Source organism: Pagrus major, chromosome 22 (assembly GCF_040436345.1).
Source record: "Pagrus major chromosome 22, Pma_NU_1.0".
In the NCBI taxonomy this organism is placed as follows: Eukaryota; Metazoa; Chordata; class Actinopteri; order Spariformes; family Sparidae; genus Pagrus; species Pagrus major.
The window spans coordinates 11,075,914-11,096,157 of record NC_133236.1 but is presented as its reverse complement, the minus strand read 5'-3'; the positions used below and the strand labels follow the sequence as shown (position 1 = coordinate 11,096,157).

Sequence of the window (20,244 nt, the reverse complement as noted above, 5' to 3'; positions counted from 1 at the left end):
TACCCCCGACCCTCCCTGTTCAGGTGTGTAACGTGACTATAAAGAAATCTACCTTTTCTTTGGAATGTTGTAGACAATCAGTCTCAGGCCGGGTCCAGTCCCTGTCGGGAGTGAGAGCCCTGTAGGCTGATAGACAAACAAAACTCATTTTTGTTTGACAATTTAAAAACTCTCTTTATTTGCATCTACTGGAAGTCTAAATTTTTGGAGGTTTGTTCATTCATATGTTCGTGGCTGCTCAAGTTTACACACACACTTCTCTACTACACTCAAAACACAAACACCTCGTGCATTTGATCCCTCTGCTTTTTTTTTTTTTTTTCCAAGGTGAGGATGCCAACCTTGAGGAAATGATGCTTTGACTAACAAATCTATAACATCTATGAATGTGGGAATGCAACACATTGCAATAAAAGCACCATTTGAAATGCAGCATGTTGTCTTTGTTCTTTTATTACCCTGCAGTGATAAAGGAGGTGCTGTTGATGTGAACAAGTTTGCAGATGATGGTGTGGTTTACTTTGGACTCTACAGCAAGTCCAGTCCAAGAAGAGTGTCACTGCATCACATCAAATCTTGGTTCAGATCCTTATCCAAACACTACATCTTCACTTGAAGTTTAATAACAATATTGTTTAAAATACAGTTTTGATTACATATATAGAATGAAAATCAAGTTGATTCATATTTCGTCTAAGTAACTTTGAAGTGATTTAACAGTAAATTAGTCTCCAAAAAAACCTTAAATGTCCATTATTCTCTTTGGATCATCTAAAAAAACGTGTGAACTGAAGAGTCTGAAGAAAAATGTTAGACATTCATTGGGCATGAATGAATGTCATTTATTGTGTAGTCTGGATTAGCATTGGGGTTAGCATTAGCATAACCTATTGCTGCTACTAGCTGCCATCTCTCTCTGGTATTTGGTCAGCTAGCTCAGTTGTTGCCAACCTTTTCAAGTCACGACCTCCAGAAAAATAAAATTGGTGTTCATCACCCCTCTGACCTCCATCTGCCAACTTTAAGTAAAATGAAAAGGGAAAAGGTGGGAATTGTTTTCCTTCAAGAAACTCACCCTTCTGAACCAGACCATGCTAAACTTAAAAGAAGGGGTTTTAACCAAGATTTCTCAGCTTCATATAAATCTGGACCAAGAAGGGGGGGTGTCAATCAGGTTTAATTTTGAAGTACAGTTTGAAATCAAAGATAAGGAGGGAAGATACATTATGGTGGGGGGAAGATTAGAGGGGATTGAGGCCAGCTTTCTGAATGTATATGCACCACCTAGAGCAAACTGGTCCTTTTATATTCAAATCTTTGATCTACTGTTAACAAAAGCCCAGGGTCTAACGATTTGTGGAGGACATTTAAATGTCAGACTGAACCCCAAGTTGGACTGATCCTGGAGGTCCAGTCTTCAAAGCAGCTCACTCAGCTAAAAACATCAGCAGTATATTGCAAGATTCAGGTATAATTGATGTGTGGAGGGAATTCCATCGCCCCACTCTACTTACTCCCGAAACGATTACTTTTTAATGTTTCACAAGGATGTACATGTGGTTAAGTCATGCAGTATAGGAGTAATGGACATATCAGATCATTGTCCAGTTCAGATGGAAATAGAATTTCATTTTAAAAGGAGGATTTCATGATGGAGGCTAAACTCCTCCTGTTTTCTGAGATGCCTGCAAAGCAGTGTTATGAGGGAAAATAATTGCTAAAACAGCTGCATTGGAAAAAAAACCAACAGGAACTAATTAGTTTAGAAGTAAAACTACAAAGGCTACAAAGGGAACACAAGACTACTATGGACCCAAACCTTGCCAGAGAAATGCAACAGGTAAAAACTCAAATAAATAATATCCAATCATGAGACATTTTTTAAAATGTGCTAGTCGTGAAACAGAAACATTATGAGGTTGGCAGTAAATCAACAGAATTATTGGTTTATAGAAAAAGAAGCAGCAAGCCGAGAGAACTTTTTATAAGATGAGAGATCCCCATTAAAGTGGAATAAAATATGACTTGGTTGACATCAGCAGGAGTTTCTAGATGTATTACAAACATTTTTGCCTAAAACCAAGCAGCTCAGATTAAACCCTTGGTAAATATATGCAACCCTGACTATTCAGCAATATGGAAGTCGAGTGAAAGCCAGTGCTCGGTCAAGGTCCTACTATAGGCTACTACTGGAGACAGCAAATTGAAAGACCACTTGGGGGGAAAAACCCAACCCATGGCTAGATCTTTCACTCAAAACCTAGTTTAAAGTGGCTAAATACTTTACTCACTCACTGATCCACTGGGTGGCCTACTTTTAGGCTCCAAACACGTTGGATGCAAACTTTAAAATATAGCAGGAAAGGGGTCTGACTATTTGTTTGGATCTCTTTGAGAAATCCTTGCTTAAAAGCTCCCAAGACCTGAGGGAGCAATACAGCTTGGCAAGCCAGGATTTCTTTAGAATCTTACAGCTGCGACATCACACTGATAAAATAATTAGTAAAGAAGAATTGTTTCTAAGTGCTGTATCGTAGGCAACTGGACTTGTTTCAGTTTCTTGAGGATGTTTCACCTCTCATCCAAGAGGCTCCTTCAGTTCTAACTAACTGGAGGGGAGTTGCAGGCTTTTAAACTCTGTGTGGGAGTGTCTGTACAGAGTTGTTAAGGACACGTGTGAGTTTCAGAGTCGTTAGGGCCAATTTTCTAAATTGTACATGTTTAGAATAAGCTTGGTTGCCAGTAAAAAAGCCATCACTAAAAAATGGATAAGTCAAGGTTCATTAATAATGGGGGAAAAAAAACATTTGCTTTGAGACTCAAGACTGACATATTTGATAAATGCTGGAAAGGGTGGATTGAATTTATCAACTCATATAGAACAGATTTCAATTAAAAGCATCAACTGTATTGTAAACCTCCTGGTTCTCACACACAGACTCTGGATTTCTCCTGGTTTTGCTTCTTTTGTTTTTTATTTGTATCATTTAGTTTTGTTCGGTTACAAAAACAAAAGTGCACAATATAAGAAGCTTTGTGCCTGTTGATTTTCTACTCAAATAAAAAGAAAATATTAAAAAAAAGAAAAGAAACTAAAGGTTTCTTGCCGTTGTTTTGGATTTTACAAAAATCAACCCAATAATACTTAAATTATTAGTGATATGTTTCCCGTCCACCAGTAATTATGCATGTTGTCAGCTCATTGCTTTAACAATAGCCGTGCATGTCGTACTGGTCCCTCCTCCAATTCTATTTCATTTTGACACAAAACTGAAAATATTAATACATCTATTTTACACTTAGCAGTTTTCCACTATTTTTAAAAATTTATAGTATACAACTTCAGTAAGAAATATCACTTGCAGTAGTTACATTCATAAAAAATGTAACACAATTCTGCTTTGTAGCTGTACAAATAATGTTGGTTTGATCATTGGCTCATCCAGAAACGGCAGACCTGAAACACTGTAAAAAGAAATAACAGGCTGGATAAGATTGTTGATCACGACACATATAATCTATATTTAACCTGCATGTTCATCCTATAATGTTATATGTATATGAATATATCAGCTATAATAATTTACCCAAAACAGCTACAAAGACTTCATCAAATAAGAAGTGTTATTGTTCTAGTGTTGAGTGTCTGACTGACCCTCTCCATCATTCTCATCACATATTTTAAGTTTATTCAGTGTGGCATTTTTTAAGTCATTTGAACAATTTGGCTCCAGTATCAGACTCCTGACTTACAGCTCAGTGGCCTGACCAGGATGTGAAGAAACAAACAAAAACAACAACAACAAAAAACACTTGAAATTGGGTCTCTACATTTGTGTCTGGCAGATGATCTTGCTATCTGCCTCCATGTCTTCCTTGGGACTCAGGTAGGCCCCCTCCTCCACAGGCTGTGTGGGATGCTTGTATTCGTGGTACTCCACGATGGGGTAAGTGATGGCGGTCAGCAGCAGGACGGCCAGCAGGATGTAGAGTTTATACTCCAGGCATATGAAGGTGCTGTAGGCAAAGGCGATGACGAAACCGAGTGACTCCCACATGCGGTAGTTGGCGAATGCCGCCTCTTTGTCCCGGGGGAAAAGGATGCCATAAAGAGCTGCAGGAAAGAGAGCAGATGAGGGACCAAAGACAAAGTCCAGCATTTGTATTATATCTGATTATGTAATGATCTTAACAATTATTTATAAGAAATTTGAAGGAGCCTAAAGCCTAAAATACTTAAACAACAATCATACAAATCACTCTGAGGATTCATTATATCCATGTCTTTGGGAGAACAAAGGAGTTTCTTACCATTTGTCTGAGTTTGCCAGATAGCGTCAGACATTCCCCACAGAGCGGGAAACACGAAGAAGACAGGCAGCTGGTTAGGATTAGGCCTCCAGTACAAGAGAGCAATGATACAGGCGAAGTTGCTCACGGCAGCTGAAAATGGACAGATGTGCAAATCAAATGAATATCAGCAGTTCATCAGGTTTGCAATACTCTAGTCTCTTTTAACTGTATAGTTATATTTATAAAAGTGCATTTTTCTTCGGTTCAGTAACCAATAATGTGTGAGGAATTGCTGATGACAAATTGAAAGTTTCATGAGGCCAAATCTTATTTAAAATACCCAAAACAGCCACCTGGTCTGGTGAGACTCAATTTTGGTAAATTATGGCAGAAAATCTCACAGAAAGTGAGGAATCCTAATTTTCTTTTTTTTCTCCTTTTATTGATTGACATTTAAGCTTCAGACAAACATTTCCATTGTAGATGAATCCTAACTGTCTCGGTAAAAACTCTCTAAAAAGGCACTGAGTATTTATTTTTGTATAAAAATCATCCCATGTACATTATACTGTATCTATAAAAGTATAAAAGAGATTTTACCCAGACAGAAGAGTGCAGCTCTGCCAGTGTACCGAGCGAGTCTCCCAAAGAGGAAGGAGCAGAGAGAGTTAGCGGCTCCGAAACACATCATCACAAAGCCAACGTAATGGATCCCCAAAGCACACGTCACATAGTTCTGCAAAGAAACACGAATCAGATTAATTATACATCTAATATAAATCCACATATAAATAAACACCTCATATTCAATGGATATCCACTTCCTAAAAGTTAGATAAGAAGTGGATAATTTAATAAGACCCAGATAATTTAGTCAGGAACAAGTTGGTCAACACTTGTTTGAGAGTTCTGCTGCCCCCTAGTGGTTACACATCTAACGTAGCTGTAAAGGAACAGTCCCTGAACTAGTTTCAGTAAACTAGTTTCATTAAACGTCTTTAAAAAACGGTCACACCACTCCTCCTTTTAAAAATGCTTTATGTAACAAGATAGTTAGAAACAACAAGGCACTTCAGTAATGGTATAGAAAAGGAACACAGTTCGGCTGTGCTGAGTAGGAGAAAACAAAATAAAGAAGATACAAATAAAACAAACAAAACTATATAATAAAACTATTAAAGCTAGTCAAATAAATTGAAATGTGAAGAGTAAAATAATATATAATATATATTATTAATGGAAATAAAATAAAATACATGAATCAGAAATTGAATACTATGGAAGCCCTAAAGGGCCATGCATTCATACATTTTATTTCCTCCGTTTTCCTGTGATAACAAGTTAATTTCATTTGTTTTCTCGAGATCTCGAGTTATTATCTCGAAATAACAACTGCCCTTTTCCCGAGATAACGGGATAATTTTCTCGAGATCTCGAGATAACGACACTTTGTTTTCCCGAGATAACGATATAATTAATTCGAGATCTTGAGAAAACAAAACGATAGTGTAGTATATTAAATCATTGCAGGAAACATCATTCAGTGTAGCAATGTCAGAGGAGCAGGAGCATATCGATCACCGCATCACATATCTTTTCAATCAAGGCCTGACACAGGCTGAAATAGCATTATGCCTTGCTATTACAGATAATATAAACATTAATGTGCGTAATCTTAAAAGACGGTTAGCAAGGCTTCAGCTATATCGGCGGAGCAATCTAAGTGAGCCTGATGTCATCGTTAACTACATAGCTGACCAGCTACGAGGTCCCGGGCGTCTCCATAATCTCAGGCCTATCATATCACAGTCATTATCTCGAGATCTCAAATTAATTATATCATTATCTCGGGAAAACAAAGTTTCGTTATCTCGAGATCTCGAATTTATTATATCATTATCTCGGGAAAACAAAGTTTCATTATCTCGAGATCTCGAGAAAATGATCCCGTTATCTCGGGAAAATGGCAGTTGTTATTTCGAGATAATAACTCGAGATCTCGAGAAAACAAATTAAATTAGCTCGTTATCACGGGAAAACGGAGGAATTAAAATGTATGAATGCATGGCCCTTTAGGGCTTCCGTAAAATACGTAGATAGTCTTCAATATGAATTAAAGGTTGATACATTCAGGGCCTATTAATTTTATTAGATATTTTATTAGATATAATATTAGATTATTAGTTAATATATTTCCCGAAATGTACAAAACAGTTAAAATTCATTGTTAAAAGCACTGAGGTTGTGGGATTGTGGCTAAATGGATTTTATTTCTTGCAAGCACAGTCATCTTTGTACATGTGTCGCCTACGACCGACATAACATCACAGCGTGTTGTTATTTATTTTGATTGGTTGCCACACTTCAAGTGGGCGGGTCTACGATAATATCATCCTATCAGAGGTCAGACGCAGAGAAAGAGAGGAGGAGGAGGAGGAGGAGGAGGAGGAGGGAACATTTGATTGGCTGACAGGGAGGTAGGTGCCTTCCGTGCCAGTCTGATATTTAAAAGACGAGCTGTCAGGCACGAAGAAGACGAGAACTGTGTGCTGCTGACGGTGAGTTATCAGAGCTGTCTGACAGAAAAATGAGTCTTTCAGATGCACACAAAGCTTAAAACTGTCAATAGCAACACGTTTTGGACTTTGTAGTTATCACGCTGGATTTTACCGAAAAGAGAAGGGATGCTCGGAGCTTTTTCATCACCCACCAGGGTCATTCTACAGAAACGTCCACTCTTGGAAGGACAACATGTCTGACACTTGACTTCCTCATCTAACATTTATGATTAGAACACATTATTCTGTAACTCATTGACTCATGAATAGACATTAATGAAAGCTTAATGCCTTTTTCATCTTTTTTTGGTAACTGGTGTCACCCATGAGGAAATTAACACCAGTGACAATATTAATGAGAAATGCATTTTACAAAATGGCTGCCACAGGGCATCAAACCACAGGTTGTCAATCATCTAAAACTCACTAACTCATGTAATTTAATCCATTTGTGTTCTACTGTTTTACAGTACCCTACTAATAAATAATAATAAAGTGTCAACAGTGTGGGTTTTGTTTCAAAATAATAGACATTTGTCACAAGGTAACACCAATGACGCGACTCCAGGGGACAATTACCTTTATTGTATATTTTATACACTACTCAAAATGAGTGAGGGATATTGGGATATTCTAGTGTTTCACTTATTCTGTGACATATCTGAATTTTTATTTTGTGTTTTGTGAATATTTTTGGTCCCCAAAAGTAATGCGACACATTTCAATTGACTTTTTTTTGCATATCCATGCATCCATATACGTGTATATATACATGTATGAAAGCTTGCTATTCGCACTAGCCTTTCCACTTCTGATATCTTTTTAATTATTATTTTTTTTGTTTAATATTTCTTATTAAAGGAAGACAAAACGTTGTTCATTCAGCACCGAGAACACCAGTTAAATTAGAGAGTAATATTGTCATTAGAGCACTGTGTGTCTCAATGGCTGAAGAAACAAAAAGGTTAAAAAGGACTGCCACTTGTTGTAGAACTCTTTACAAAAGACATGACCACTTATGATATTTAACCATTAGCTCCTATTAACAGAGTAGTAATATTATCTATCGAGCTAGCCCTGTCTTCTGTCACCTGTAAGCTACTGTACCAGTCAGGTTGCTGGTAGGAGTAAAAGTGGGTGGATCTACCAAAATATGATTAAAATTTCAGTCTAAAAGCCCCATCAAAATGTCACCATTAATCCATTATTTTGTCCGTAGGAAACATCAGCAGCTGGTTAACATGGAAACAGGTGCATCTTCAGGGATTCATGTAATTAAAGTTATTGCCAGTGTTGTGAAACAAACCCAAAAGTCATACTTGAGTAAAAGTAAAGATATACTGTTAAAATATTACTTTGGTAAAAATGAAAGCCATCCATATGCATAGTGCTTGAATAATATATCTGATATCAAATGTAATTAAGTGTCAAAACTACAAGTAACAGTAAATTATACATATTTACATGTATGTATATACTTTAAACTAGGGATCTACCAATTGTCGGATCCAGTGCACTGACACAATGTACAGTGTACTTACTAAAGTTTTCAAATAAATATAACGGGTAAAAAATACAATATTTTCCTCCAACATGTTGTGGAGTGGATGTATGAAGTAGCAGGAAATGATAATACTCAAGTAAGGGTCCTCAAAATTGCTGTTGCTCCTCGCAATTTTTGAATCTACGCCATTGAGGTGAAATTCTCAGGATGTCATGTAAACAGATCGAGACTTCAACAATATTTACAATAACATGGTCCATGTTTGGAGAGCTCCTCACCTTGGTGTACTCCCCGGAGAGGAAGCTCTGTTCGAAGCCGCTGTACATGGTGAGGGGGATGAGGGTCAGCAGCCTCCAGTCCTTCAGCAGTCTGAACGTGGCCAGGAAGGTGTGACAGAACGGTTCCCGGTTCCCACGAAACTGACTGGCCTGCTCCCGGTCAATGTTGTCCAGAAACACTGCCACAATGAGCATGGCCAGCAAACCCACACCTACCACACAACATAGGACAGACGACACTGATGTTAGGTAGCTGCAAAAGTATTCTGGTGCTAAAGAGAGAGCAACTGGTTTCCTACAGACTTGGGTGTGATGACAAAGTCAATTGTGGTGTTACCGATGTAGCATCCGACGAGTGTCCACACAAGTTTCTCAGCAGGTCTGGTGGTCGTGCTGTTGCTGTTGACAACGAGGCCGCAATCAGCCGCTCCGCAGGTTTCCAACACCTCCTGTGGGATGTCAGCTGTCAAAAAACAACAGTAATACATTTCAATTTAATAAATACTACTCATCCGAGGAGAAAAGTAACCAAGTACATTTACTCAAGTACTGTACTTAACTGTCAGTACAATTCTGAGTTACTTCTACTTTACTTGTGGTTTAATTTACTGCTACTTTATGCTCCTGCTCCACTACATTTCAGAGACAAGTATTGTACTTTTTACTCCACTACAGTTATTTGGTACCTGTAGTTACTGGTTACTTAAGATTTAAAAAAAAAAAAAAAACTTTAATAGGATATAAAATACAGTTCATTGTTATACAGTGAATTAAACCACCCAAGTCAGCTTCAATATTAAAATACATCTTACATGTTACTGCATCAATAATAGACCACCAGTAGACCATCAGAGTAAATGCTAATATTGCTAACTGTAGCTGCCCTTAGCTCGCTAGCTTAGTTAGCCATGCAGGTAACGGGGCTTCATTAGATATCTCTGCAACACAACTTCATAACGTCAGAACAGCTATTTATTCAGATTCTGTTGATAATTTTAGTTAATTTTTGTACGTTTTCAACCAAACTTCTTACATATTGTCCCTTAATTACCCCTTTACTGCTGTAATCATGCAGATTTCCCCATTGTGGGACTAATAAAGGATTATCTTATCTCGTCTTATGCTATCTTATCTTATGCTATCTTATGCTATCTTATCTTAAAGTAAGATTTTAAATGCAGCACTTTTACAAACTAAATTGTGGTATTTCTAATTTTACTTCAGTGAAACATCTAAATTCTCTGTTCAACTCTGCTACTATTCCCCAAGAAAATAAAGAAAAAAAGATGCTGAAGACGAATTGTAGGTTTTTGTAATAATAGGGGGGAATGCTTTAACTTTTTATGCAGTGGAAGAGTCCGCCAGTGTTTCTGCGGAAATCCCATTTATTGCCCTTTTAAAGACATGAGCTTCCCACTGAAATAATGTTATTAACAAAATTCAAACATATGTAGGTCCTTAAAGGATGATAAGCATCCATTTAATAAGTTGAAATGTTAATTTGTATAATAATATTTCAAATGATCATTTTGTATAGAGCCCCTATCGATTGTTATTGTTAAATTTTGTAAATGTGTTGCAGAAAAATGTATTCACTTTGTTCAAAGAGGCAAATTTCAAATAATAAACCAGACATTTTATAAACACGTGGAAAAACAATACGGAAACAGTATTGTAATAAATAGTTGTTGTGTTGTACTTCCAAGAAATGCACAAGAACAAATGCCCGTCAACATCTGAGCTGATAAGCTGGAAAGCATCAACACCAATAAAGTGATAAACTGGATACTATGCAACATCATCATCTCCTGGCACAAGATGCATGCCACCAGTTAGACCTTGCACACTGATGGGTTTGGGTAGCACTGTTGGTGTCGGGGAGTGGGAAAGATTCAAGACCAATGTAAATCCACACAACTCACGGTGCTGTGGTGTTAAAACAGCTATGACAATAGAATGACCTCATCATGTTACAAAAAGAAAAATAAACAAAATATGGAATGAGCTAGATAGCATTTCCTTTGAGCTGTAAACACACACGGCAGTATGTACTATATGTGTAGTTGTTTGTCCTGCAGTGGCAGGACTTTGACTTTAAATACTATATGTTGATTTTGGGAGAAAACAACAAACACTACAGTTCATTAATGCACTGTATTCAGACATGCAGAAACACCTCTCTCTGGTAATAGGGTTTAAAAAAGTGCTGGGCAGTTCATTAAACAGTGTACACACTTCAGTTTCAGGGGTCTTCCTACCTATATTGGTGTCCTGTCCGAAGATGAGCGACGACATGAGGTTTCCCCACACAGCCGACGACTGAAAGATGAAAAAGAAGATGCCAAAGTATTGGTTGATGACGTCAGAGCCCTTCTTGCCGTCTTTGCCAGCCTGCACGTTCCCAGAGATGGTCAGGTAGGTGCATTTAGCCGACCACAGAGGAGAGCCCCCCAAACCCAGGATTATTGAGGTGGGGATGAGGGTGTACCTGTGAGAGAGCACAGGAGGGTTTAGTTTTTAATGCATTGCTAACACGCTGAGAAGAATAGTTTAGATAATCGATTTGAATATTTTTGGTCAAATATCTTTAAAAATTGAAATTCTGTTTGCACAAAACAAGCAATCTGGGAAATTGTAAAGGACATTTGCATAATTTTCTCTTGTATAAAGATTTAATTGGTTATTTTTCAAATTCAATGATTATTCAATTATTTGAAAATGAAAATATTCGTTGTTGCAGCCCCACACTGATTGTTTTCACAACTAATCGATGAATTGTTCAGTCTGTAAATGGTCAAAAGATTGTGAAAAATGCCCAACGTTACGTTTTCAAATTATTCCTCTTACCAACAGTCTGAAACCCATAAGACATTTTTACTTGAAAAATGACTGAAATGAATAATCAATTATCAAAAAAGTTGCCAATTTTCTTTCAATCCACTCACTGATTAATCAACTAATCATTAAAGCTCTAGTTACATTTTAAAAAGACCCTACATCAGATCTTTTCAAACCTAGGATTTCAGCCTGGACTTCTGTCTTTTGACCTACAAATCACCAAATCATCACTCACTGGGTTGGTCGTATTCGTGATAGGAACGGTATCAGTGATGGGAGTTTTTGATAGAATCCAAGCTAATTTTTTGGTTTGGTTAAAATACTGTTTAACAGGCCATTGAGACGTCCTCTGTAAAGTGTTTTACTTAGCTGGGATGCAGCTCGGTGAAGTAGCATGTGACCCCTCTATAATGTAGCTGAGTTTGTCTTATCGCACCAAGTTACATTTAAGATCTGTAGCTAGTGTAGATACAGACGTCGTCTAAGCGGGTTCTCACCAAACCGTCCCGGTGTCTAGCCACACAGATAGAACCAGATTTTTTAATTATTTAAAAATTTCTATTGATTTCTATGATTTAACAGCACTATAGTGGAGACAAAAATCTCTGCGATGGGTACTTGAAAATCTGGCCAAATAAAATCAAAGCTATCTGCATGCAAGTAAGAAAATATTCTTTTTTTTAATTATTAGATGTGTCAAAATAGTGCCATGCTTCATATTTGTCCTGTTGCCCTTTGACCTCAGGAAAAGGCTTACCCCAATGCTAAACGTAACCCTGCATAAATGAGAGGTGAAACTTTTTTTGCAAACACTTCAGGAGTGAAAGGATTACTTAAAGTAGTTTAGTATTGTATTTTATTTTATCAGTATTTATTTTGTAATGAACTTTTGTTCTCCAGCGTGTCTCATTTGAGTCTTAATAATAGCATGGCCTACGAACAGAGGCAAACTTATTAGAAATGCACAAATATAATAATCAATGAAAGCCACCATGAGAATAATGGTTTCATCATTCGACTTGGTCGATTACCATCCGGGGTAGAGGTTTCCAAAGGAGTAGGAGACGTAGCAGGCCATGCCCGCAACAATGGTCCATTTACATCCCAGATTTTTGATCATGATGGGAGGCAGGAACATGGAGGAGACGATGATGGAGGCGTAGATGACACTCAGGGACGCCACCCCCATCCCCTGCTCTGCATTCAGACTGCTCTGCACAGACAGGGACAGGAATCCGTTAGATGAGAGTCGGCCTCGTTCAAGAAAAGTGACTTTTTTTTTATTCTCAACATTGTTCAAGGAGGCTTGAATATGAGTGGGTCTCTGCAGGAGACCTACTGTTAAAAGTTGAGAATCATTTTTATTCTGTCAAGTCAAGTTTGGAAGTTACACTGCATCACATTGAAACATGTACATTCATATAATTGATTGATATGCCAGTAATATGGTTTACATTTTCATTCAACCAAGACGGATTTCTGTTTATAAAACTAAGAAGTTCATGTAAGAGTCGCAGATTCAGCACATAAATATGGAAATATGGTGGAACGAGATGAAAGATCAGCTGATATCAATACTTTAAAAAAATATTTTTTAAGTAGCTCATGTCATATCATATCATATAGAGAAGAATCTGACATTATGATTTATGAGATGAATGCATTATCACTTTTGAAAGTATTTTCATTACTAAAGGCTGAAATTCCTCAGGTGTTATTGATCATTGAATTGTTCTGTTTAGTGAAGAAACAAAAGGTCGATTTTTCCAGTTTGGCTGCAGCTAAAACGATCTTGAGAAATGATTTTTTCACAATGTTTTCGTTTGAGACATGTTGATTGTATAGTAACATTTAGTTCATGAGCAGCCAGTGAGTAAGGCTGTAAATGGAGCACCAAAGTCCTTACTAATTGTCCCTTCATGTATCAACCCATGAATAAATTCCTTAAAGCCCCCACAACACTGACTCATGCTGTTTAAAGATGTTAGATTTTAATGAACAATTATTTCAGTTTTAAGGGCTGAAACTAATTTTCCAATATAATGACATTAAAGGGAGATTATTTCCAACTCGTGGGTATATATTAAAAAGCTCTTAATCTGGACAAAACCCATTAACTTTTCTAATTAGTAACACTGTAAATTATGTTTCTAAGCATTTAATTAAAAATCCCTTGATTAGTTGTTCCTTCGTGAATTAAATCCCTTAAATACCCATGATACTGACTCCTTCATTGGAGTGTTTGTAATGAACAATAATTCTGATGACCTTTATGTAACAATAATAAAAAATAAAGTCCTCCACCTACCTGTAAACTCTGCAGGCCTCCATACGCCGTGAACAGAGACAGAAACCCGACGGACACCACCAACACATTCTTGAAGTTACGGCTGATCATGGCTGCCTCTCAAGAAGAACAAGACCTCCACAGACCCTCTAGATTAAAAAAAATGTATATATATATATATGAAAACAAAAACTTTAAACTGAAGTAGAGGTTTATTGTTGGATTAATGTCTTCATACAACAGCTGCACAGCTCCAGAGTGAAGTCAGAGGAGTTTATCTCTGCAGGAAATGACTGTCTGTGATAAAGTCATACTGGTCAAGTCAAACAGCTGAGAACAAAGTCCAACCCTCACACACTCAAACACACAAACACATACACACATGATTTTTAGTGTTACATGGGGGATCCCTTATCATTTGGCCTCTGCATTACCTCCCACAAGTTGAATTTTGACGTAATCAGGACATATATCAGACTGCACACCTTCCTTCTTCCCCTCCCTCTCCTCTTTAAATCGTTGAGATTTTGACTGTAAATGTCACAAATTTTCCTTCTTCCTCTTCAGTGTTTTTCCGCACTCGTTTCCATACATTTAAGAGCAGTGACACAGAGCAAAGGTTTACTGCGTGTCTTTTCTGATACTTCTCTTTTACGACAGCGCCAGCTCATCGATTTTACAACATGATAGCTTGTTGTTATTTGAGGAATATGGCAAAAACATGAGGACACTGTAGTCCACTCTCTGTTATCTCAGCTGCACTCAGAGAGAAACAACTAAGCTTCAGGCTGAAGCATTTCTGTGTCCAGTGATGGTCTGAATGCTTCTTTAGAGGCTTTTCCATCCTGAAGAAGTTTGGAAATAAGAAAGTGTGATTGGTTTCAGCGGATTGGATTGGTTATCAGTTTCACCTGTTAGGAAATAGGTTATGACAGATTAGGAAATTAAGTCATGACGAGACTAATCATGTCAACTATGCCAATTATGTCAACCGGTCCATATCAGCACAGAGAAGCAGCATAGTTCCAGATAAATTATTCATTGGTGGACTTTGTTTTTATCGTATTCAACGTAACAAGAACAGTGACGTACTTGCTTTCACCTCAGTGGTTATTTCAGCCAGATTCATTACAAATTAATATTGCAGCTTTAATAATGGTAGAGACTCTAAACCAGCTTTAAATAGATGTGCGTTAAGACAGGATTTAAAATTGGCTAAAGTACAGGGGAGTTATGACCTCTTGGTATCGGTGAGGAAGCTGGTGGATTCCCAGAATATAAACAAGCTGGTTAGAGTCAGGGTTAGTGTTGGTGTGAAAATCAAACGCTATAGAGCTCTGAACATATAGAAGTTTTAAACATCTGTGATATTTTGAAAAGCTGCCACAAAAAGACAGGAAGGTGACAGGTCACACTTCATTGAAGATACAAGATACAGCTCAATAGTTTATGAAGAAACTCTAAATGCTTGGCTGTCATCGAGAGTCATAATCTGCAGTTATCATAAAATGATAGTAGCTGTGGTGATGACGTGTCGTACACTGACAACGTCTTGACTTTGGAACTTAATTATAATGATTGTTTAAATGGATTATCTAAAATAAACTCCAGTTGGTTAGGACTATAAACAGTGTTTGACTTGACCTCCTGTCCAGACTGAGTCGACGTGATTTTTCACGTCTTTACATACAGAAACTCTAGAAAATAAATGAGCAGTGTCATTCCAGTGTTGAGTTGTTGTTTTATCAGTTTATTTTTTATAGACTTCTCCGCCCTGTTGTTAAGACACAGGTTGGTGTGTCCATTGAATTTTTCTGAAAGACGTATGCAGCTGATTTGTCATAGCTGTTTCCTGCTTGTCCGATTGCAAGTTGCGTTCTGTGTGAAGCTCTTAAAGGAAAAGTTCACCCAGAAATAAAATTTCAGTCATTATCTACTCACCTCGAGTCAGGTGAAGTTTCGTAGTCAGCAAAACATTTTTGGAGCTTCACAGCAAAACAGAGTTACAGCATTCTCTGAAACATCTGAAGTCGATGGAGACAATTAAATAAAAACCCATAAAAATAGACTACAGAAACCCTGAGATCGCAAATTGATATGAAACGTTATTTACACCCTCAACATGTGGTTGAGCTGGTGCATCCACTTCAGACGATACACAAACGATAGACTCAAAGGCTTATAATATTCAGTCTAATCCAAAAAATATTATGGCAGTACTAACAATTAGTCCTGCATATTTGGGTTTCACACCCATGATTTGGATCTGAGGTGTTGAAAAATGGCAGTCTCATATGTTTACTGGATTTTTTTAATTTAAACTGAACATTTCCGATCAAAGGAGTCAATACAAAGACACATACAGCACAGTATATACAGGACATTACAGTGGCTTTCTCCTTGACATACTGGTCAGTCAATTTACACACTAAATAAGGATTAGTGAGTCCAGACATGTAGATTCCATCGTCTTATTGCTTGATCTGTAGGTGGAATCAGGTGCTCCTGAGTCGAACACATCTTTGACTCTGATTGATTTTTCATTGAAGTATTTCTTTGACCAACAGAGGGAGTCAGAGTCCACAAATAAAGTCTAAAAACTTTGACAGATGCAGTATTACTGTATATAACCTAATCAACATTTGAAAGGCGTGCTTTAAAACAGGGATGACCACATTTTTGCCTTCAAACTAAAACTTCATGGTAGGCCATGAGCCAAAAGCAAACACCTATTATATTGTGCTGTATCCTATTTTTAAGATGCAAGGTGGTTCTTAGATTTCAGGTATTTTTAATTGACTGGCTGAAGAGTCACTCTGCCTGCTGTGCTCAGATTATGAGAAATAATTAATAATCAGGATCCTGTTTATTTAAATAACCTTTTTTCCTCACAAAAATATAATAAATAATAAAAAATAACATTAACATCAATTTATATATTTATTTTATTTTATTTTATTTTATTTTTTTAATTAATGTTCAATAGAACTTTATTAAAAATATCTGCACCTTGTATTGGGCCAACTTTGGCCCGTGGGCCCCAGTTTGGGCAGCACTGCTTTAGAAAATGTATCAGAAATGGGATGATATACATTCGAGTAATTTATAGTCGAATGAAAGTATGTAAAATCCTTCATGCTACACAAATTACAGAACATATATACAGCTATTAAAGTGCAAATATGCATAAACACATAGTGCATTTTTGAATCTGCGTCAGGGTGAATGTAAGCTGTTATTACACACACACACACAAATATATACATATATACACATATTTATTACATACATATTTGTTTATCTTCCTTTGTTTTGGCCAATGGTCCCACAAGTCGCATGATATCAAAAACATCAGTAACCTGATATAATAGCCTAACCCTTTTACAAACTCTGGTTAAGATTGAAATTGTTTTATTATGTGACTCAGATTTAAAGTGTAACTAACTACCACACCCCTGTAATTACTGTGAATTAGTTACTATTTAACCATAGAGGAAGGTGGAGGCCAACTCATTTGATAGCATGTGGGTCTTCCTATATGACACTTCATCACGTTTTCTCCTGTACAGTAACCCTCAGTTCACCTCTCTGAAGGTGCTTGTACTTTCCATGAGTATTTCTATACTTTAAACTTCTACTGCACTACGTTTAGACAGAAATATAATACTTTTTACTCCAATACAATTTATCTTTTACAAGAAATAGATATATGATGAGCTTATGAAATATGATGCATTGTTAAAGATTAAACTCCTAAAGAGTTTGTAGAGCAGTTTAAATTATCTCCACCTTGACCCTTCATGCATGAGTAGTAATGATCTGATAATCACTGTTGCAAAAAGTACACAAGAGTCACACTTGAGTAAAAGTAAAGATATAGTGTTACAATATTACATTAGCAAAAGTTAAAGTCACCCATAAGAATAGTACTTGAGTAACAGCCTCAACGTCTCTGATAAAGTATCAAAAGTATGTATGCACTGTATACTGTGAGGGTTGATTATCTGATTGTGGATAAAATAAATGCATTTAAAAATATACTGCTTTGGCTCTGATGCAGCAATCTGTAAAGTAACTAGTAACTTAAGTTATCAAATAAATGTAGTGGAGTGGAAGTATCAAATAGCAGAAAATGACACTATACTTAAGTACAGTACTTGAATAAATGTACATTCCATCACTGCTCATATATGACTATTCTACATAATGAGTGCTTTTACTTTTGAATTGATCTGATAAAGCTTCTTTGCTTTGACTTAATATGTAACTCCCGCCACTAGGGGGCTCTCTATCAAAACAAAACAAAAGACATTTGCAGAGTGTTGTGTGGAGGGCTGGATGGTGCAGGGAGGCATAGCTGCTGCAGCTGCTCAGAGCCGACTAGATTCATGTGCAGAGCCGGACCTTCTGGAGGAATTTACACCTGGTGTCACGTCAGATTCTGCTCTGGTCCGGAGACGTTTACTGACGGCAGGAGAGCTCAGAGATTACTTTTAAACTCTTGGGATTACAAAAATAAATGTATCTTCACTCCTGTTTATCAACCTGACTGCAGTGATCTGTGGAGGTGACCTCCTTTGTTGGGTGTTTGTGTTCTGTAATGTTGACTGCTGACTAGAGCTGGAGGGGAAATGTACTTTATTTCATGAACATAATGGAGAGGGGAACCAGAGGCCCTGGTGAGGGCTGAGTTGAGTGAGAGTTGACACAGACATACACAACAGTAGTGTGTACCGTTGTTTGCAAGTGTTATCTTATGGCTAGTGTACAGTAAAGTAATCTGGCTGTTTGGGGCGGATGAAAATCTGTCTGACTCAAATGTTCACTGGCGAGGTAATGTTTCAAAGTTTTACTCACGTTAACTTTAGTCTTGTTGGTTGATTTCCCTATCCTAAAAGGATACTGCTAGCTTGAGTAAACTTGTTGGAAACATTTGTTACAGTACATAACTCAAAACAACAACAACAAAATATATGACAAAGATTGATCCTTTTTAGACATTTTAATGCAGAATGAATACATATTGAAGACTTTTTACATTGTTATCTGCTTCTGTTACTCAATAAAAGGGTGTGAAGACGTCTCCTCACTGGCAATTGTAAATAACATGACTGAGATGACATCTTATGATCAGATAAAGCCAAAAACTTTAAGATAACAGAACCGTTGATGTAATTCTCCTTTATAAACTTGACTTGAAGTGTTGAGACTCTGCAGCTTCCCCCAGCATCATCCTGTAAGAATCCCTATCCGTAATCTCTGTTGAGAAATATCCTGCCATAAGGTGAAGAGTATGTTCCAGAGCTCAAACCTGCCCACACATACACCCAGCAGAGGATTTAGATGTCTGTTTTATATAAAGAGTGCTCTCTCTGCCCCATTCAACTGCACACACACACACAAACACACACTTCTCACCTCACCAGGAGTCTTTTACAGCTTACCCTCCAATCCACAGCTGCCTTTTATAAATCCTCTGAAGAAACAGCCATGCTGAATTTAAAGGTTCATTCTTTCATATATATTTATTTCTTTACCATCTTGCCTTTTCGTCACAGCGCTCTGCAACTCCTCGCTGCTCACACCCTCATTTTTTCTCCCTCTATCTCTGTCTCCCACACTGTCAACTGTGTTTTTACTCTTTATTTTTCATGTTGTGTTATGCTGCATGTGAACCTCCTTCTTGCCACCGGCTGCCATCTCTGCCAAGTTCAAACTAATATTTCCAGCGGTGGTTGCTCTTATAAAAAAGCAAGGGTGACAACAGGAAAATAAAAGTTACAGGGCTTCAACACCAAAACTACTTGGTTAGGTTTAGGAAAAGATCATGGTTCAGGTTAAAGTAACATGCTTTCGTTAAGTGAAGTTAAAGGGGCACTAAGTAGTTTTTGGAGAGGAAATTCAAACTAAGAATTTTAATATTTACAATATTAATGAGGTAATAATACAAACTCAAACATTTATTTTTTCCATAATAAACAAGCTGTTCTGAGAGGAAAATAAGGTCCCCAGAACACAGTTTGAAGCAAGAAAGGTGGCAGGGTCCGCCACGTATAAACAAAGTAAAACAGTATGAAATTGTGTTGTCCTTAAAGGTCAGTTTGTTTATTTAGTCATGAAAATGAAGAGTGTTTGTTTAGGCATAAAAAGGCAGTCAGTGAGGATTTTTCTCTTCTGATTAAAATTGTCTTCCCCAAAACTACATAGTGCACCTATAAGTTGCATATGTAGGTTAAAATAACAACAATAAACAAACAGGACCCAAACATCCATCCCTACCTAAATCATAGCAACATAAGCTTCTACAAAACCACCGTTAAGTTATTTCTTTGGGTTCAATTTTCAATTTCTCTCTCGTCACAACGCTGTGATTATGATCTGGTTAGGTTTGGACACCAGCAACACTTGGTTAGGGATGGGAAAACATCATGGTTTGGCTTTAAGTACCTGTTTTGGTTGCCACAAACATGTCTGGAAATTGCCCCG

At 37.2% G+C, this 20,244-nt stretch overlaps 1 protein-coding gene across 1 annotated transcript; it reads right to left on the bottom strand.

Moving 5' to 3' along the window:
• Positions 1-2,956: 2,956 nt before the first annotated feature.
• unc93a (unc-93 homolog A) lies at positions 2,957-14,059 on the bottom strand. The gene is made up of 8 exons (XM_073493227.1): positions 13,780-14,059; positions 12,503-12,684; positions 10,892-11,121; positions 8,971-9,096; positions 8,634-8,845; positions 4,894-5,029; positions 4,312-4,443; positions 2,957-4,114 (listed from the first exon to the last, which is right to left on the bottom strand). Exons 1-8 carry the CDS (start codon positions 13,867-13,869, stop codon positions 3,828-3,830), a joined length of 1,395 nt encoding a protein of 464 aa, XP_073349328.1. The 5' UTR covers positions 13,870-14,059; the 3' UTR covers positions 2,957-3,827.
• Positions 14,060-20,244: the final 6,185 nt, after the last annotated feature.

Coding starts and splice junctions, on each gene's coding strand:
- unc93a (XM_073493227.1), bottom strand. CDS start 13,869: ATGATCAGCCGTAACTTCAAGAATGTGTTGGTGGTGTCCGTCGGGTTT. Junction 9,097..10,891: donor CGGACAGGACACCAATATAG/GTAGGAAGACCC, acceptor GTTTTTTGACAG/CTGACATCCCACAGGAGGTG. Junction 5,030..8,633: donor TCTCCGGGGAGTACACCAAG/GTGAGGAGCTCT, acceptor GTTTCTTTGCAG/AACTATGTGACGTGTGCTTT.